This window comes from Spermophilus citellus (assembly GCF_964194105.1).
Source record: "Spermophilus citellus genome assembly, chromosome: 4".
Classification (NCBI taxonomy): domain Eukaryota; kingdom Metazoa; phylum Chordata; class Mammalia; order Rodentia; family Sciuridae; genus Spermophilus; species Spermophilus citellus.
Genome location: NC_138185.1, coordinates 195,273,808 through 195,293,861, shown reverse-complemented (window position 1 = coordinate 195,293,861; position 20,054 = coordinate 195,273,808). Strand labels below are relative to the sequence as shown.

The window sequence follows — 20,054 nt, the reverse complement described above, 5'->3', positions numbered from 1 at the left end:
CCTGACCTATCCTGCAGTGAAGAGAATCCTGAGATTTTTCCATGCTAAGCTTAGCACACAAATCTTAAGCTCACCATCCCCTGTAAGAATATTGCTGCTTCTGCTGAAAACCAGGAATTCCCAGGAAGATTATCTGAAATAGTGGGGAAAACCACCCTCAGCTCTCTTGAGAACTGGCTCAACAGGTCTCAGGATAGTTATGTGGGCCACCTGAATAGGGGAATCAACAGCTACCTAACTTCATTTTTTTATATATCTCTTTCCCTTCCATCTTTCCCAAGGTCCATCAACTATCCCAGAGTTTGCCCCACACATTATCCTCAAGATTGATCCCTGTCAGTACTAAGTCTTGCATTTCCACCCCTGTGTACCCAGGCAGGATCCTTGTTTGATTCATTTCTGTTTTGTCCTAGGCCTTAGGGTTTTCGTAGCTAGAACAACTTATTCACCTTAAAACTTGAAAGTCCCTCTCCCACAGTTCATATAAAGAAACATTACCAAACCCAAAATAAGATCTGTGTGCCCTATGCACAGAAGCCAACCAATCACTGAACACTAATGCTTGGAATAGAGAAAATTTAATAGAAGGACTAACCAAAAAGGCAGGGATATACCTCAAATCTCCCTACCCCAGGAAGCATAATTATATAAGCAGGAGTCCAGTGGAGGAAACTGATTAAAAGACAGGTTTTTCAGACTTGATACTGTAGTAGACATCTGATCATTGATCTGTCAAGGGGTCTGCAAATCAAACTTGTAAATTGCCCTCTGTGAAAAAAATAATGAAAGTGCTTATAGAAATGGCAACAGGGACATGGGTCACCTTGACCAGAGGAAAGCAAAAATGTGCTCTGCCTAGTTTTTTTGTTTGTTTGGTTCTGTTTTTCTTAACTTTAGGGAGGATAAGTGGTTTACTTTCTTAGTGAGAAAAATAAGTTAATTTTGTTATGGAGACTTAGTTACAGAAATAGGCACAGTCAGAAGTCAGGGCAGTATCAGTGTTGTAAAACTAGAAATGTCCACTCCCCACTAGACATTTCCATGCCTGAAGCTATTTTTCTGGAGTTACAGGAAAGGGGAGTCCCCTCACCTACCAGTTCCCACAGAATGCATAACAACAGCACTACCCCTTAGCCCCACCTCTTTGCCCCTGTGGCCCCAAATCCCCTCTGAAAGGGTTCTGGTTCAGATATCAGCCTAGCAACTTAGAAAATTTGAGTTGAGGTGCAGAGGGTATGGAAGGCTTAGATCAAATATACTGAGTTAGGAGCAGAATGTCCCCAACACAAAATAGCTAGGAAGTAAGTACCATAGATTGCCCCGTTTGGGGTTAGAGCAACCCAAGGGATGAACTAAGGCTATCCAGAGTTCTTGGATTAGTCATGGCATTGAAGAGGAGGAGAAGACAGCACTGAGCTATGCTGGCAGGGAGTCCGGAGTTTCTGGTTTTGAAGCTCAGGAAAGCATGAGCCAGGGGAGGGGCCTCCACATAGTGGGAGGGCAGGTATCTGGGGCAGGGCCCTAGCTAGCTAGGCAGAGCTGCGCAAGCAGAGTCAACCCAGAACGGAAAGAAAGCAACAGGCTCCTGAAACTCTAGCAAGTGGTCACTCTCCAACTTTGACCACTAAGATACCACTCTTGCTCCATTTGCCATTCTGAGGCCTCTGCTTATCCTGCACCCCAGAGATGGAGTCACTCCTGGGAGTAAAAATTGGCTGCCTGTTCGCCCTGTTGGCTATCACTCTGACCTGTGGCCTTATTCCCATCTGCTTCAAGTGGTTCCAGATTGCTGAAGCTACAGGTATAACCCCACTCCATCTTCATCCCTTTACCTCTCACCTCAACCCTGACCTATTCCTTGCTCTTGATTGTTTCACCATGCCCAAGCTCAGGTCTTTGGGTGCTGCCTGTTGCTCCTTAGTCATCTTTGTTTACCCCCTCATTGCCAACTGCATTGTCACTTCTTGGTTATTAGGTCGTCACCGCAGGGTCCTCAGCCTCCTTGGCTGCATTTCAGCTGGTGTCTTCCTGGGAGCAGGGTTCATGCATATGACTGCCGAAGCCCTGGAGGGAATTGAATCCGAAATCCAGAAGTTTGAGGTGCAGGTGAGCAGCTGAATGCCAAACTGCAGAGCTGCAAGGCAAGAATGACAACTAGCACCAAGAGAAGAAAGCAGGGAGAGTGATGGAGCCACGGGCATGAGTGGGACAGCAGGGAAGATAACTCAATGTGGGGCATGATGAGAGTCCCTCAGACTGGGCTTTAAGGAAAGAGATATTGCTGAAGGGACAGGACAGGACACTGAACTGCTCTATCTCCCATCTAATTTCTGTTTCTTTCCCCCTAGAACAGGACAGAAATTAAGGGAAATTCCTCTGATGCTACTGATTCAGCTCTTGTAAGTAATCTCCCACCAGCCCCTATCTGGAGACTGAGGAGACCCAGAGAGTCCTTTACACCCAGACCCTTTAGAGAAGAATATATGAGGAATACCAGGAATCCCTTCTCCCCAGCTCAGTGTAGAGGAAGGGAGGAACCACCACAGTCTTCTTGTGCTTACAGAACACCAGGAAAAGCTCCTCTTGCTTTACTATTTACTGCCTTTCCAGGACCCTCCAACATACTTCATATTATCTTCCCATATTTCTAACTCTCTTGCTATTGTGTCCCTGAGCCCCTCTGATATTCTCACTGTTGCATGTCAACCCATGACTTCATCTCCATACCCTTATTTTACATTATAGAATTTTCCCATTCTCTTCAATCTCTGAATCCATGTCCATCCAATGAAGTGTCTTCCCTTCCCTTCCCTTCCTGTCTCACAGCCCTCTTTATGTCCCTAGGTGGAGTATCCCTATGGAGAGCTCATCATCTCCCTGGGTTTTTTCTCTGTCTTCCTTTTGGAGTCGCTGGCATTGCAGTGCTGTCCTGGGGCTGCTGAAGGATCAACAATTCAGAAAGAGGAATGGGGTGGGACTCACATCTTTGGATTCCACAGCCATGAACCTCTGCCCTCACCCTCACGGGGTCCCCTTCGAGCCCTTGTCCTCTTGCTTTCACTCTCCTTTCATTCCGTGTTTGAAGGTCTAGCTGTGGGACTACAGCCAACAATTGCAGCTACCATACAGCTCTGTCTCGCTGTCTTGGCTCATAAGGGGCTTGTAGTTTTTGGCATAGGACTGCGTCTGGTGAAGATAGGCACTGGATCACGATGGGCCCTGTTCTCCATATTATTATTAGCTCTCATGTCCCCTTTGGGACTAGCCCTAGGGCTGACTGTGGCTGGAGGGAATCCTGAAGGGGGACAAGGCTTAGCCCAGGCAGTATTAGAGGGTGTGGCAGCTGGCACATTCCTATATGTTACCTTCCTGGAAATTCTGCCCCGGGAGCTAGCTGGTCCTGAGGCCCCTTTGACCAAGTGGAGCTGTGTAGCTGTTGGTTTTGCCTTCATGGCATTTATTGCTTTATGGGCCTGAGAGATCTCTAATGGACCTACCTAGAAGGACCTCTCTACCCCAGTAGATACTTGCTATGACTGGCCCTCGGACTTTTTTTTACTGAGACTAAATTATATTCACTATGCATTCGTATGCACTGGACCTCAGCTTTTACCTACATAAGATCCCATTTCTCACTCAGAACTGAGAAAAGGAGGTTTAGGTTGAGTGCCTATGTTTGTTTGTTTGTTTTTCCCCTGTCATTACAATTTTATTCTTTAAGTTGAGTGCTTGTTGATTGGAGAATTGGTACAAAGATCATTACTCCAATTTTGATTCTTGTCACACTTATGCTACTGTGTGCAATAAAATGTCTTATTTGACCCTTCCCCTTCAGCCATATTGTATTTCATTTCTCCCAATTGCCTAGAAGCTGCCTGGAACAGGCAGTGGTAGAATGGGGAATGGGAGGGATTTGTGTTAGATGCAATGTTTTCTTCTGGAATCAGAGCCTCTAGCCATTCTGTAAGTTGCAGGCCATGACCCCACACAGGGTAGCATTGCTGAGATTCCAACTGTCCCCTCCCACCTTACCCACAGGAGTCCAGAAAATGAGCCAGCACTCCCAGCATTTAGAAGGAAAGAGGTTTAAAAATAGAAGCCAGGGGGATTGATTATTTTCCTACACTACCTACCTCACCCCACTCCCAGTACCTACTATCAGCCACTATGTGCCCAGCAGACTCATGAGATCATCAGGCTAAATGGAGCTTGTTTCCTCCAAGTCCCTATTTTTCACACAGCCCTGTAAGGCTTTAGGAACACTAGTGGTGTTCTTTGAGCCTATTCCCTTCTGGCTGCTTCAAGCTGAGGGATTAAAAAGCAGTGTGTTTGGAGAGGTAAAAAGACACCAGATAAATACCTACAATGATTAATTGGCTCCTGCATGACTTAGTGGCTTTCCTTCTACCTGCCCTATCATTTGTCCTTCAGTTTGAGTAATACCTACAATGTGTTGCTTTCCTTAACAACTGCTAAGGACACAAATAAAAGCAGGTTACCTGATACTGAAAAGGATGACTGTTGCTCAGCCTCTTACCAATGATAAGGAGGAGGCTTACTGGAGAAATGAGGAAAGAGAAGAGTTGCTGGTTTTACCTTCATGGTCTTTATTGCTTTATGGGCCTGAGAGATCTCTAATGGACCTACCTAGGAGGACTTCTCTACCCCAGTAGACACTTGCTATGACTTTGGGAACTAACTCACCCTCACCAATTTGCCACTTCTCTGATTTTCAGTGTGGAAGTTCAAATAGCCTTAACATGACACGGACTCACTCTTTGCATCCTTTTCATCTTCTGCTCCCCACAAAGTAAGAAATACAATTATTTTGACCCTAGTTTACACACCCAGGCATCACTGATAAGACAAGCTCCAGGCAAAAATAGATACATAATTGCCAGGCCTGGTGGCACATGCCTGTAGCCCCAGCAATTTAGGAGACTGAGGCAGGACGATCACAAATTGGAAGCCAGCCTCAGCAATTCAGCAAGACCCTTTCTCAAAATAAAAAGAACAGGGAGACTGTGGTTGTAGCTCAAGGATAGAATGCTTGCCTAGCGTGTGTGAGGCGCTGGGTATAATCCCCAGCATCACATAAAATTAAAAAAACTAAATAGAGAAAATAAAGGTATTGTGTCCATCTAGAACTAAAAATATGTTTTAAAAAAAGCAGGAAGGGGATGTGGCTCAGTGGTAGAGGGCCCCGGGGTTCAATCCCCAGAACAAAACAAAACATAATAAATGATAGATGGATGAATGGACTGATAGATATATAAAGAGAGTGGAAGAAAGATGATACATAGATATGTCTAATACAGGAAAAAAATTCCCTGAAGCATCATCCTGTTATGTCTTCTCTTCAGTATTAAATTCAGGAACATATAATATATTTAGAACAGTGACTAGTGCATAATAATAATGATATAGTTTCTACATTGAACACCTGCTGCATGCCAGGCCCTGCGCTATTGTCTTCACATACATTATTTCACTTTCACAAACCTGACAGGTAGATATTATCCCTGTAGGAAGTCTAGGAAAACTGACATTCAGAAAAGTTAAATAGTTTAATCACTTAGCTCTCTGGGCTTCAAAGCTTTGTTTCTATAATTCTAAGAAAATCTCAGACTGGGGTTATAGCTCAGTTGGTAGAGTGCTTGCCTTGCATGCACAAAGCCCTGGGTTCAATCCCCAGCACCACAAAACAAGAAAAACTCAATATATACATTCTCTTCTTCTACTTTACCTTACCTAACCTCCCATCCTATATGTTAGGATTCTAGAAGAAAGCAGATAGTTGCACACTGAATAATTGTTTATTCAAGTTTAATAAAGGGAGTATTGAGTAAGGGGTGGGCAGGATTTGAACAAAGCGAGAAATGATGTGGTAATACCCTGTAGCTGGGTATTGACAATGCTATTACCTAGGCTGAAGGAAAAGGAGGAGTTACCAGAAACTAAAGAGGAAACTAAAACTCAGTAAGAGCTGTGACCTTGATAGGCCCCAACAGGAGAGGCCAAGGAAATAATCTCACCAGCCCTCTATTCTTTGATCTGTGTCAGGATCTTACTGTGCAAACCCAAACCATCCATAGTGCCTTGCAAACAAGTCAACCTCATAGGGCACAGAGCATAATACAGAGATGCAGAGGTTCAAACGGAAGATTTTCTGTTGTGTTCAATTAAGTGGTCTTGAATGGACTTCAGCAGGGATGAATTGAAAGGGATATGATTTTATGGAAGCTATTTCCAAGAAAGAGTATTCGCATGCCTACAGACATTAAACTGTTAGGACTCTTCTCCATGCTTCTGGTCACTGATGCTGTCAGCGTTTGATGTAAATGAGGCAGAGTTTAGGATATTTCAAGCACAAGGGAGTCACACCCTTTTTGCCATCTTCCATCCCAAGATCCTTGGATTCTCCTTTAGCTTCCTCTGCATCCAGCCTCAATGCTTTTTCTTCTCTTCAGATCTATTTCCTTTGCCCAAAATTCTCCTCAATTGGGACCAGAGCCATCATTAGTATAAACTATATTGTATCAGGAGCTGGAAAAAAGCTGGAGTATGATTCCATATGGAGAGTACCAGGAAAAGAAAACAATCTTTTGATCATTTTCAAAAGACATGCATTTCCAGCAAGAATACAAAGAGGGCTATCAGGGAGCCAAAGATGAAGGAGACCAAATAAAGAAAGCTGAAATAAGAACAGGCATAAGAACCTGGGGATAGCTGAGACAGCTGGGCTCTGGTGACTAGAAGCAGATGCAGGAGTAATCTTTGATTCACTCAGCCGTAAGAGACAGATTGTAACAGAAGATAACCAGAATAATAATAGAAGTTGAAAAATAAAAATAGGAGGGGCCAGGTGCTTGAGCGCATGCCTGTAATCCCAGCAACTCAGGAGGCTGAGGCAGGAGGCACACAAGTTAGAGGCTCATGCTGGCAACTTTGCAAGATCCTATCTCAAAGTCAAATAAAAGGGCTGGGGTTATACTGCTCAGTGGCATATCACTCCTAGGTTCAGTCTCCAGTACCAATATACACACGTGTGTATGTTAAAACATATATGATGTGTATGTTTAAATATATATTTAATACATGTAATATCTTTTATATATGAGGGACAATATGCAGACTGCAAAAAGGGATGAGGGAAGCTAGCTGGAATAATCAGGAGAGAATTTATGTGGGACAATGTTCACACCTCCTGTGTGTCACCCTTCCCCACCCCTCATTCTCTAGTCCCACATGTGTATTTTTTAGACACTTAGGAAGAAAATAGTAAAATGAGGCATCCAACTACCCTTCCGGGAGGCAGCTTTCCATTCTGTCACCAGTTCATTGTTCTCTGAAGGATCCATTTGGAACTCCCTACCTTTTCTTTGCTTCAAACTGAGGGTTTGTTTTGGATATTGCCATGATGAGGTTCATGAAAAAGGAGAGATCAGAATAGATTCCAAGAGAAAACAAAGTTTAGGGGATATGATGGAGCAGAGTGGAAAGTCAGTCAGAAATCAATATACAGGGACAAGATACGTTCAAAAACAAAAAGCAGCTCCAAGCTAATTCCCATGAGACAATTTGTGCCACTTGGCCCCCTCCCTGAAGGATAATTTTGGAGTGTCTTGCTCCCCCTCACTGGAGGAAGTAGTCCCTTGCTCCTGGCTCTGGCCCGATGGAGTATAAAGAACAGCTGCCAGAACTCGAGTGGGTTGGTGTGTGTGAGTGTGGCAACCATCCAGACACGTTCACCTTCCCCCATGGACCTGAGCAGGGAGCCCATCGTCACTAGTAAAGGTGAAGCAAGAGGGGTAGAGAGAGGGATTACACCCTACGTACTAGTCTATGGGGATGCTTATAACATCCCAGTCACAGATTAATTTTCACAATTTTAATTGTATTCTGAGTTACTGTCTTTAGATGTGTTGGATGTCAAATACAGAATGCATTATATTTTTACTATATAATTATTCAAAATGGGGAAAATTCTGCGGTTAGTAAAGAAAGAGAGTACAAATAATTACATGGCTCTGGACACCATTTACTCTCGCCACACCCATGGCCTCCAGTGAGAACTGACACTCATTTTCCAGTTAGTCCTAAAATCTCTCTAGAAAAATGGTGTCTCCCAGTCAATGTTTTCCCTAACCATTAGAGTACTCTCCAGTGTTCAACATCTATCCCTTCACTGTTTTGAGTGCACAGTCCTACATTGCTTAATGATAGGGACAGGTTCTGGGAAACGTTTCATGAGGTGATTTTGTCATTGTGTGAACATCATAGAACATACTTAGAAATTTAATTTAGAAAGCCATATAGTGTCACTAGGCAATATAATCTTCTGGAACCATTGTAGTACATATGCTCCCTTTTTTTTTTTTTGGGGGGGGGGGTTGTCCCAGAGATTGAATCCAGGGAAACCTAACCACTGAGCCACATCCCCAGCCATTTTTTATACTTTATTTTGAGACAGGGTCTTGCTAAGTTGCTTAGAGCCTAAGTTTCTAAGTCTGGCTTTGAATTTATGATCCTCCTGTCTCAGCCTCCCAAGATGCTGGAATTACAGGCATGCACCACTCCACTGGGCTCAAATTGTCCATTTTTTATCAAATCATTATTATATAGTTCATGGCTGTACTTTCAGAAACTTACCCTGGAGATTCTCTTTATGATATCCAGAATTTTCAGGCTAAGACCATAAATCTCTTTTCACTATATTCTTCTAGTTTTATTCTCATTCCCATTGAATGTTCTCTTAGCTCTCTTGAGCTGTAAAGTCTAGGAAGTACTCAGATTCCTTGAATTAAAAAGAGATAAACAGGAGTTCTAAGCCTGAAGCACAGGGGAAAATAGGGTGTTTGTGGTTCAGCTTCTATTAAGTTACAGAAGCAACTGTGTACATATATACACATACACACACCTACCAAGCCTCTCAGCTCTGATCTTTTTTTTTTTAGTTGTCACAATATTTTTTTCTTATTTATTTATTTTCATATGTTGCTGAGGATCAAACCCAGTGCCTCATACTTGCAAGACAAGTACTCTGCCACTGAATCACAATCCCAACCTCTCAGCCCTGATCTTGAGAATAGACACAAGCAGCAGAATTTGGTATCAGGACCTCCTGATATAGCTACTGGGCAGAACTATAAGAAACAGTTGAGATGTAGGACAAGACAACTGAGGAAGGGACTTGACAACTGGGAAAAAAATCAAGAACCATGCCAGCCAGGCATGGTGGTGCATGCTTGTAATCCCAGCAACTCTGGAAACTGAGGCAGGAGGATCGCAAGTTCAAAGCCAGCCTTAGCAACTTCACAATGCCCTAAGCAACTTAGTAAGACCCTGTCTCAAAATAAAAAATAAAAAGGGTTGGATATGTTGCTCAGTGGTTAAGTGCCAAAAAAAAAAAAAACAACCATGCCAAACACAGGGGGGCACTGTGTCTCCATGAGCTAGACTAGAAGTCTAGGACCAACAAAGCAGGGAGGTCAGTCAAGGACAGCAAATCCCCCTCTTTGTATCTGCTGGCAAACATTTTTCCTTCTACTTCTTAGATTTCTTGTGCAGAGACATCTAGTAGAGTGATATAAACAGTGACCACCCATTTCATACACACACCTACAGGATATATACACTTCACACATACATATCTACACATAAATGTAATATACTCCCATTTCTGAAGATTATCCGGCTAACACTGTTACTTGTGCAGATGAATATGCAGAAAAGATCTGGCTTTCCTTCTATGAAGCCCAGTAGCACCAATTACTAGTAAAGGCCAATGCTGCTGCAGTTCTTTGCCTTTTCCATGTTTTGCTTAGGAGTTAGTTGACCCTAATGATTCCAACCCTGCTGTTTTTCTTCAGTGTAGCATTTTAGCACTCTTAGCTGCCTGCCCTGGGCTCAAATGATCCAAACAATAGTTATTTCCATAACTTGCCCTACTACTAACCCTGGCCTACTATATTTAAAATGGACTCAACGCCAGGCACAGTGGTGCACACCTGTAATCCCAGCAGTTTGGGAGGCTGAAGCAGGAGGATCACAAGTTCAAAGCCAGCCTAGTGAGGCCCTAAGCAACTCAGTACGAACCTGTGGTGTCTAAATAAAATACCAAAAGGGCTGGGGATGTGGCTCAGTGGTCAGGCACCCCTGGCCTCAAACCCTGGTACTAAACAAAAAGGACTCAGGGCTGGGAGTTTAGCTCAGAGGTAGAGCATTTGCCTAGCATGTGCAAGACTCTTGTGTTCAAAACCAGCACTGAAAGAAAAAAATCAAGGACATATCATGTCCCTATCAGTGTGTTATCATTAAACCAAGTTGCATCAATCAAATGATGAAAGTATATAATTGCCCATGGGGTTTCTATAAAGCAAACACATATGATCTTGTAATATTCCATCCACATACTCCCGCCAAAAATGCTATAAAGTGCCTTCTCAGTTTTACTTGTGCTTCAAGAGCTCAAGAATCAGCCTTCAATAGCAGTAAGATGTTTAAATTCCTGATGGTTGTTATTCACATTTGTTAAAAAGCTTCTTAGAGAATCACAAATGTAGTCTAACTAGCTCCCAGATCCCTTGTATTCAAAGAAAGGTAGAGGAATTTCCAAGAGGAATGAATCCCCTTGTGACCCAATTCCGAAAGTCTTCAGAATTGGATGAACTATGAACAGCCCAAGCCCTATAGTAACTTCATTAATCCTGTTCTACTGATTATATTGAACCATCTATAATGGACTCTGGGTGACCTCTACAAGGATCCTGCAGGAAGGTGTATTGCAAGGCATTCTCAGACAGCTTGCTTTTTTTCTCAAAGATCATGATTTTGGTGGCATCTCTGAAATTCTATTACCTTTAGTAATAATCCACAACTAACAAGGCAGTCTTCTGAGATCTAAGTAATTCCTCTCTCACAAACTTAATATTATAGGAAAAACAATACATTCTACAGGAACTGGGGCCAGTTCCCATACAGTCATATTTTGTGAAGTATTTTTGTTACATAAGCCCTCCCCCATGATTTGTTACTTTTTTTTTTTTTAAGAGAGAGTGAGAGAGGAGAGAGAGAGAGAGAGAATTTTTTTTTAATATTTATTTTTTAGTTCTCGGCAGACACAACCTCTTTGTTGGTATGTGGTGCTGAGGATCGAAACCGGGCCGCACGCACGCCAGGCGAGCACGCTACCGTTTGAGCCACATCCCCAGCCCGATTTGTTACATTAAGAAGAGAATTTTAAGAGTTGGGCAAGAAGAGGATAGGAAAAAAGGCAGGATGCCGGATGTAGTCAGACCAAGAATAATAATGATGCTCAGATTTCTCTACAGTTTATTGTCACAGCAGAAGTTGTGGGAGACAGGAGGCCACCTTCCACGAATAACACAGTGTGGTCAGAGCCCCAGCATAGCCCTTCCCACCCCTCTGCCAAGCCCCAAGCATCCTGGCTCAAGCTTGGCTTCCTCCCCCATCCCACTCTAGACACACACTGACAGCTACCAAAGTTAGTGCAGCCAAATGGCCCCAGGCCCCTTCCCATTGCCCCCAGCTTCAGACTTTCTATCATATCATTCATTGCCACCATCTCCCATTCCAACTTCCTCTTTATATGCTGGACATTTTATCACATTCTGAGGACCACTAACCCACCAGCTAGCCTCCTCTGACACACATTCATTGAGGCCCATTCCCTTTAGGGCCCTGAGGAGTTAATAAGAAGCCATATCAGCTTTGGTGAATGGAGCCCCAGCCCCAAATCCCCTGCCCTTGCAAATATGGGATAAGTAGGGAGTCTGATCCAGGCACCATGACAGCCACAACAGCCTTTTATCCCTCATCTACAGACAACTAGGTCAAGGAGAGAGGATACATGCCTTCTCCTCCATAACACCAAAATGGGAGAGGGGATAATTTAGGAGTCTGGGTCCCTAAGAGATATTAGGCACCTCTCCCAGGAGCTAGGGGAATCACAGGTTAAAGGTCAAGGTTAGGGTAGCAATCAAAGATCAAGGTCATCTCCCCAACAGTGATCTGCCCATTTCCCTTGCTTACGCTAGCCCAGTGCCCTCATGCACCTCCCAGGTTAGTGCTGTGGAAGGTGAGGGCTGGGTCCCACACCAGGGCAATAAGGGTCATTCAACAGGAGACCTCCATGGTGTGCCCTGGGGGACCTGAAGAAAGAGTTCCAGATTCGCTGCTCTGGGACAGGGTACGGGAGCGGGACCGGTTGCCATCAATGGATGCTGCACTGGTCAGAGAGGCTGTGCGAGACCGGGAGAGGCGAGTCATGCAGGATGAGGCCACTGTGAAGACAGAAGGATAAGAAGGAATCACAAAGTAGTGGGGAAGGGAGACTGGAAATTCAGTGTGGGGTGCTGATGTGGAGACCAGAGTTCAAACTAGGGCCAGAGAGTCAACGAGTCTGATGGCAGATGGTGGAGTGTCCAGGAATTTATTAACATGGTTCCACCCTCTCAGTGCCCATCCCTCCCTTGTCCTCATGATAGCTTCTCTCCCCACACTCACTGTAGCCCATGCCTTGCAGGAAGTACTTGAAGGCCTCAGTCAGCTTGCCTGGCTGTGGAAGTAAGATGAGAGAGACAGACAGTGAGCTTAGAGGCCCAGCAGGAGCCCAAGGCCATGGTGGGGTGAGAACCACTAATGTCCTAGCCCTCTTCCCCATCTCATGGACAACAGGGTACTCACCTGAGTCAGCTGGGGCTGACCTCCAGAGTCCGCCATCTGCTCAGGAAACAGCCACCAAGAAAAAATGATATACATATAAATCAAATGATCCACACAGAGAGGTAGAAAAGGGTCTCTCTTTCCTAGCTTCCTGACTCCAGTCCCTTTGTTTTAGTCTTCATTCACCCTACTTGCTCCCATGCACAAGAATCAAATAGATTTAGACGCTGAATTTAGAGAGGCTATATGGCTCCAGACAGAGGGCCAGAAGTCAGGCTGAGCTTGGAGTAGAATTACCTTGAGGAACGAGGTCTGGGTGGGGTCCAGTTTTGAGTTACATTCCACCTGGAGTAAATAAAAGGCTGAATGAATGAGATCACTCTCTCTGGGGCCCCTCCCCTCCTAAGGACCCTAATCCCAGTTCTTTTCTCTATCAGCCCCCTACCCAGTGCCTCCTTACAAAGAATCAAAGAAATCAAAAATTTTTTTTTTTTTTACTAACGTACATTTTCTTTCTTTCTTTCTTTTCTTTTTTTTTTTTTTTTAAACTGGGGATTGAACCCAGGAGCACTTTACCACTGAGTTTATTTTGAGGCAAGGTCTTAAGTTGCCAAGGACTTGCTAAGATGCTAAGGCTGGCCTCGAGCTTATGATCCTCCTGCCTCAGCTCCTGAGTCACTGGAATTACAGGTATGTGCCTTCACCCCCAGCAAAGAATCAAATTCTTAATTTGTCCCAAAGTTGACCTCCCTGTCCCAAATTGAGTAGTTTGCCCCTCTCATCACCACCCTCAGACCCCAACTTTCCCTCACTACCCCCAGATTTTCTACTGACCACTGCATCTTCATGGGGTGCTTGGTCTCCTACCACCAACATCACAGGGCATCTACAGGCATAGTTGGGGAGAAGTCAGTAAGCCCCTGACACTCCCTCACCCACCTCTTCCTAGCAAAGCAGCAGGAAAAATGTCTGACTCCAAAGAGAAACCAGCCTCTTTCCCTCTGCTAACCCCACCAAGAAGATTCAAAGAGGGAAGACTTTACCAAATATAATGGGACAAGAGATGACAGAGAAATTCCCTGACAAAAACTCTCCTTGTAAGGAATACAAACACCTAGGGAAGATCCAGGGAGAGAGGCAAAGCCTTATTTCTTAAGTCTTACTTGAGGGTGATTTCACCTCCACGCTCAAAGTTCAGATCTCGGCGGCTAGAGAGGGGTTCAAAGAATAGAAATTTTAGACAGGCAATGTGATCCATCCAGATACAAGCTCTCCCTCTGTGAGAAAGCCATCTTCCTTCTTTATGATCAAATATTGATAATTTAAGGTAGAAACCAAAGGAGAAGAGAGCCAGCAGATCCCAAGCAAAACTGCTGTGGTCACCTATGCCCTATATCCCTGATCAGAGGGCAGCAAAGAGGGAAGAAGGGCACAAGAACAAGAGATCATCTTATCTCTGAGAATCCAAAAATCCATGGGAGGTAAACAAGAGAAAGGGGACAGTGCCTCACAATTCTTCCTTCTGGGTCTGTCCTGAGCTGCCCAAGCTGCACACCAAACCCTGCCCTCCTCCCACACTACATACTTCTCAGACTCCCCTGTCTCCTCTGTACCTCCCATGCCCCCAAGTTCCCACTATTAATTTCTCTCACATGCACCCACACAGCCCACTCACTTGTTGTAGCTGTTCCAGTAGAGTTCAATGTTCTCCAGGTTGGGTGCATGTGTAATGATATTTCTATACTTTTGTATCAACTCTGAATTTCCAGACAACTCTTCCTGAAGGACAGAAAGGAGATAACTTAGGGTTGAAAAGAGAAGCAAGCAACCACTGCATAAGAGGCAAGCCTTCTTCTTTCCCCAGATCATGTACTAGCTTAAGGAGGTCATCCTAGGCATTCAAGTCCCTGCTGGTCCCCCCTACTTCCTCCATCTTCCACAACCAACCTACCTGGCTGAAAAGATGCCCAAGAATCATCTCCGGAATGGAAGAGGTGAGGCCCGTTAACTATGAGGAAAGGGCAGGGGAACAAGTTCAGGACCTTATGGGGAAAAGAGACCAGGCAAAGTGACACAGCTTCACTTCCCTACCTATCACCCTCTATGTGAAGCTTGAGTCCATATGGTTGCTCCATAGAGCTAGGCCCAGACAAGGGGAGCCCCACCCTAGATATCCAAACAGAAGTCCTCCAAACCTTGTGGGCTGCCCAATCCATCCAACCCTTGGCATTGGGATCAATGTTGATGAGAACAAGACCTTCAACCGTGTCCGGGTGGTTAAGCTGAGGGGCAGTAGAAGGAAAGAAATCAGAAACGGGGCATGGCCTTATCCCTTTCCCACTAAGCTCCACCCATCCTAAGGTTCCCTCAGATGGGCCTGACTGCCCACCCTTGTCCCCACTTCCTCCTCTGAACACATATTAATAAGCAATATTCTTCTAATCGGTAAGGACCCTCCTTCTCCCACCTAGAAATTTTTTATTTCTTACAGCGTATCGCGACAGGATGTAGGCTCCAGCTCCAACACCAACTCCAATTATTGTAGAGAAACTATAAAAAGGAAATGTATGTCTCATGGGCTCTGGTGTCTAAAACCTGTCAGAGTCCAGTAGTCTCCTCAAACTCTTCACCCTCCTTTCTGAGTTAAGAGGCACAAAGGAGGACAGCAAGGGACCTTCCTTTGGATGATGTAAAGGAAGGTACTAAGGAGCTAAAAGCTGGTGACAAGGTTGGCACTGGAAGCCAGTGTAGATCTCTGAAGACTAGCCCCAGCGTCCTCTGAGAGAGCTAGTATCTTGAGACAAAACACCTATCTACCAATCTTCCAACCACTCTTTTCCTATATGCATAGCTCTTTGTATATTCTTAGGAGCTAGTTCAACTTGTTCCGCTTTCTAGAATGGAACTTAACAAGAGGTGAAAACAGACACAACTGTTGTGAACAACAGAATGGGGGAAACAGAGGCAAGGAGGTTCTTGGAGTTGCCAAGAGCCATAGTGCCCAGGAATATCTAAGAACAGAACCCAGGAGTCAGCATCTCCCTGTGCATGTCAAAGAAGGAAGCCATTGTGGCCTTTTCTTCCTTCTCCCACTCACACACATGGCTCCCAGAGAACCCGCAGTTCACCAGGTGTGTGTGTGGAGGAGGGAAGAGTGGGAGGGGAAGAGACAGGTCTATCTGGTTCCTCAGTGATTAGGTCACCCCTACCTCTTCCTCTCTAGCTTCCAGATCTAAGAAGCCCCTCCACAACCCAAGGCAGGGCTAAGTACAGACCACCCCCACTTTCCTCCATTCTCTAAGGCTATTCCGTGAACTGTAGTCAATTTTCCAAACCCACCACACTCCTCTCAACAATCAAGGTGGGGTATGAGAGAGAAAGAATATATTGACACCAGATATTAAAACTTAGCTCAGGAACTATGGTGGGCACAGTACTGCTAAGGGCCTCCTTGTACTGGAAAGAGAACTCTGGTTTAGAGGGGTCCCCAGGCCTCTCACTTTAAGTACTGCAGGATGCATGGGATCATGTCTGCAAGCTGGTCCAGAGACGGGTACTGGTATCTGGGGAAGAGAGGAATGTTAAGATACAAATCTGTGCCCACACTTCCCATCTCAGGTGCCCTCCTTATCCTCTGCCAGAATCACCCCTGCCTTCCCTTCCTCCTCCCTGGTCCATTCTTCCCCACACCTGCCCTATACCTTACAGTCTGGTAAAGGGGTAAGGGGTTAATTCTCACCCCAAAGGGAACACAGGAGCCCCCTCTTCCATTCCAGGGGCATCCACATGAACCCGCACGAAGTTTTGAATGATTTCCTGCATATCCCCAAATTGAAACAGCGGCTGGAAGCAAGATTTATCTAAAGAGAACCCACATCACCCCAACAAGAGAATCAGACAGGCAAAGTGTCCCCACATCAGAACCCACCCACCCTCTTGCTTTGATGCCACAATCAGGCTAGGAGAGAACTTCTCCTTGACAAGCCCCTGGGCTCCCTGCCTGCCCACACTCTCTCTTCCCTCTACAATTGTACCCTTCCCTCAGCCTCTTCCCAGAAAGGAGGAACAGGAGAAAATAAAGGTCCTTACAGTTGAGTCCCACATCATGGTACGTGAATATCGCTGGGCGTTTGGGTTTAGGGGTGCCATAGACAGTAAAAGTGACAGAGCCATAAGGTGTCTCCACAGAGTGAGTCTGTAGGAAAACAGGGCACCATCAGGGAGGAGTTAGGCTGAGAGGAACAGGGGCCAGAGAAGGAGCTACACAAAATCAGGAAGATGGGGGTGGCAGAGAGAAGAAAACAAAATTAAAAATAGGATCAGCAGGAATTTAGGGCAACATGATGGTGGAGACGGGTTTGAGGATGGAAAAGAATGATTGGAGAGCATCAGGGAACTCTGAGAAGGGAAGAAGAAGGAAGGAAAGAGGAGAGCTGGGGAAGGGAACTTAAGTGAAAACAGGAGAAAACCAGGTAAGGGCCCTTTCTAGATCCTGGGGGAGAGGACAGCCCCTCCTCCCACCCTGGGACTGCCCTCATGCTGTTACCTGTCCCTGGTCCAGGAGGATTCGGGCAGCTAACTCAGCCTCCTGGAGAGACACACAGACAGACAGATACACAGAGATACACACAAACATGAAGAGTCAGATGGAGTGACACACATAGGTAGAGAGACCAACAAAGACCAAAGAAAGAGATTGACAAAAAAGACAGGAGAGGATGAAGGTTAGTGCAGTGATAAGACAAGGACCTGAGTCCCAGCTGCAGCATAAGGGATGAGAGATGGGTGGAGGTGGAGAAGCAGGAGTGCGCATTAGAATGAGAGCCACAGGCTTGGAAGCCAGGAGGCAAAGGGAATGCTTAGGGGGCTAGGATTTGGGCAGGGAAGCCAGAGGGTCTCCAGTAACCTTGGCCGCCTCAGGGGTCTGTCCTGGCAACAGCGGCTTCTCCTCTGTGATCTGCACCTCCTGAAGCTCTGCCATGGTGGCCTGGCAGGGTGAGGAAACAAGACAGGGTGGTTGCCTCCTCACCCTTACCCCTCCTCAAACACTGGGCTTCCCCTGTCAGCACTGGACAATACAAAGTATAGAGGGACCCAGGAGTTGAAGACTACTCCAGGATACCCATAGGACCTTTCCTGCCTCAGCTCCATTTCCAGACCACCTGGGAGAAGGGGGTGCAGAACAGGAATCAGGACACCACTCCTCTTCAGACTGCCAATCTCACTGCTGCCCCTTAATACAGGCACCTCCAGACCCTACCCCTCCCCTATCCTGTACGGAAATACCAGAGTAGAGCAGCAGTGTGGCTCTGGTTTCCCAGGCTATATTTAGGGGACACCCACACTCCGAGTTAGGTAGTGGGTGAAACTCGTGGCTCAGTGACTGGGTACTCTAAACATACAAAGGAGTAGGGTGATGAGAGTTCACGGTGGACTATAACCTTCAACTAAAGCCCAAGGTCAGCAACTCAAAGGAAAGGGGACTAAAACTAGTCAGAGCAATGAACAACTGAGGAAAGGGACACTACAGCACAGGGACCTGAGTATCCAACCCTACCAATGCCTCCCTTTGTCCCAAGACTCAAGACTCCCTCCGGATTACATTCAACATTAGCAGGGGCCAGGAGGGGCAGAGCACCAGGGCAGACCTGCAGAAGAACGAGTTTACAGCTTGTGGGTGAGGTCACTTACTGGGCTCCTATTGGCTGGATTCAGTGGGATTAGGGGTCAGGGTTCTCACTCCTCCTGACTCTGGGGTCTGAGAAAACACAGTTACACGAGGCGAGGCGAATGACATGGGAAACAGACCCTGGGTCTTTTAGGGACAGGAAGCATCAGCCAAGACCCAGACTCCCAGGGTCACTAACCCTCCCCAATCTCTACCCCTGAGTCCAGAGAACGCGTCCTCTCTAGGCTTCAATCAATACAGGTTGGAGGGACCTGCAGGACAACACGGAGCTGGCTTCTGCCCAGGCTGGGGTGGGGGCTGGCGAGAAGGAAGTGCTGATGTGGAGGAGGAAAAAGCATATCTGTCAAAACCTCTGGATTCTAAAACCCTGGCTCTGCCACTACCAGTGTGACCTTGGCCCACTGGGTTACTACTCAGATCTCCTGAAAACTAAAAGGGGGGAGTAGGGGACCCCCAAAATTTTTGACAGCTCTCGTTTAAGATGAGGGTTTCCCTCCACCATTTAAAAACAAAAAAAGTCTCCAGCCTTCACCCGGTCCTCTGTAAATCCTGTGAGTGCAGAAAGGGGAGGGTGGGGAAGGCGGTCCCATAATCTCCCAGCCTCCCCCGACGGCGAGCCAGGGCAAGCGCCAGCTGGGAAGGGATGAGTAGGATTTACGGCACTGGCCGGGCCCAGCACCCAGAGCCTGTCCCTACGCTGCCAGACCGCGTGAGGATCGGCACCTTTGGGCTGCAGGCGCCAAGCGTCGGGCACCGTGGACACAATCTCTCGCACACCCAAACACGCCCGTCGGCTCGAAAAAGCCTCCGCCTTTGTGCGCAGCAGCCCCCTCCTTGCGGGGCCCCTTTCCCGGAGCCGCCAGCTTCAATAAATCGGGATCAAACCGCCCACCGGCCCGGCGGGCGCCTTCCAGGCCCGGCGGCCCCTCGCCTGCCCCTCCCCCTACCTGCTGCTGCCGCGGTTGCTTCCACCTTCACTTGCCTTTGACTCGGGCCCGCCCCGGCTCGGACTCCCCGCAGACCCGCCCCCGGCCCGCCCCGGCCCGCCCACGGGCCGACAGCTCCCAGCAGATCCGCCCCAGACCCCCAGTAAACACACCCCCCTTTACCCCGCCCCAGACTGTCCTCGGCTCAGGGAGGGGCTGTGCTGGGGCAGAAGGGAGTGCAAGGAAAGCAAACTGGGGGATGCTTCCAGGCTCCACTTGAGCTCCACACAACATCCCCCGCCAGGAGCGGTGTGGGGCGTGCGTGGGGACCCCTTAACCCTGCAAGGGATCCCTACGCCCGCCCTCGACACCGCCTCTATCCGTGGCCTGTATCTGCCTGTGGTACTCTAGCCCCCTTCGCCCCTAGACTCAGTTATGGGTTGGGTGGAGGGAGACCTACAAGGTATGGCACCCCAAATTTTCAACTGCCGCCCCCCTGGAAACAGAGAGCTAGGTTAAGGAAAGAGGAGGAGGGCGAAGCCGGCCGCTGAAGAGGATGGGGTCTCGCGGGCTGGGAGGGGTCGATGTGCCAGCTCCGAGCAGGGTTGGGGGCGTCGAGGACGCAGGAATTTGGACTCCCGGGTGCCCAGGGTCCTAGTACCTCCTTTCTTTGCTGCGTCCGACGCCTGCTCTCCGGCTGCTCTGTGAGAAGTTGGACAACAAGGAGCGGGGGCGGGGAATGCTGGGGGCCG

General features: G+C 46.9%; 2 protein-coding genes across 6 annotated transcripts; one reads left to right on the top strand and one right to left on the bottom strand.

Moving 5' to 3' along the window:
- The first annotated feature begins 1,320 nt into the window (after positions 1 to 1,320).
- SLC39A2 (solute carrier family 39 member 2) lies at positions 1,321 to 3,804 on the top strand. The gene is made up of 4 exons (XM_081292353.1): positions 1,321 to 1,801; positions 1,976 to 2,106; positions 2,349 to 2,399; positions 2,845 to 3,804. Exons 1-4 carry the CDS (start codon positions 1,687 to 1,689, stop codon positions 3,475 to 3,477), a joined length of 930 nt encoding a protein of 309 aa, XP_081148479.1. The 5' UTR covers positions 1,321 to 1,686; the 3' UTR covers positions 3,478 to 3,804.
- A 7,513-nt stretch (positions 3,805 to 11,317) lies between these two features.
- Positions 11,318 to 20,053, bottom strand: NDRG2 (NDRG family member 2). 5 transcript variants are annotated; one of them, XM_081290594.1, is made up of 17 exons: positions 19,964 to 20,053; positions 18,379 to 18,445; positions 17,594 to 17,674; positions 17,234 to 17,275; positions 16,777 to 16,882; positions 16,427 to 16,547; positions 16,188 to 16,250; positions 15,177 to 15,237; positions 14,883 to 14,969; positions 14,639 to 14,695; positions 14,363 to 14,466; positions 13,851 to 13,895; positions 13,522 to 13,573; positions 12,985 to 13,032; positions 12,709 to 12,744; positions 12,529 to 12,580; positions 11,318 to 12,305 (listed from the first exon to the last, which is right to left on the bottom strand). In XM_081290594.1, the coding sequence occupies exons 3-17, from the start codon at positions 17,666 to 17,668 to the stop codon at positions 12,139 to 12,141; spliced, it is 1,116 nt and encodes a 371-aa protein (XP_081146720.1). In that variant the 5' UTR covers positions 17,669 to 17,674; positions 18,379 to 18,445; positions 19,964 to 20,053; the 3' UTR covers positions 11,318 to 12,138. The 5 variants fall into 5 exon arrangements, with proteins under 5 accessions (XP_081146720.1, XP_081146722.1, XP_081146721.1 ...); XM_081290596.1 differs by lacking the exon at positions 19,964 to 20,053 and adding an exon at positions 19,324 to 19,387; XM_081290595.1 differs by lacking the exon at positions 19,964 to 20,053 and adding an exon at positions 19,100 to 19,317.
- Position 20,054: the final 1 nt, after the last annotated feature.

Excerpts from the sequence above, each read along its gene's own strand:
- NDRG2 (XM_081290594.1), bottom strand. The coding sequence starts at position 17,668 with ATGGCAGAGCTTCAGGAGGTGCAGATCACAGAGGAGAAGCCGCTGTTG. Across the intron at positions 17,276-17,593 it reads AGACCCCTGAGGCGGCCAAG|GAGGCTGAGTTAGCTGCCCG; the intron begins GTTACTGGAGAC and ends GTGTCTCTCCAG. Across the intron at positions 13,033-13,521 it reads CACCCCATGAAGATGCAGTG|GTGGAATGTAACTCAAAACT; the intron begins GTCAGTAGAAAA and ends TATTTACTCCAG.
- SLC39A2 (XM_081292353.1), top strand. The coding sequence starts at position 1,687 with ATGGAGTCACTCCTGGGAGTAAAAATTGGCTGCCTGTTCGCCCTGTTG. Across the intron at positions 1,802-1,975 it reads CCAGATTGCTGAAGCTACAG|GTCGTCACCGCAGGGTCCTC; the intron begins GTATAACCCCAC and ends CTTGGTTATTAG. Across the intron at positions 2,107-2,348 it reads TCCAGAAGTTTGAGGTGCAG|AACAGGACAGAAATTAAGGG; the intron begins GTGAGCAGCTGA and ends CTTTCCCCCTAG.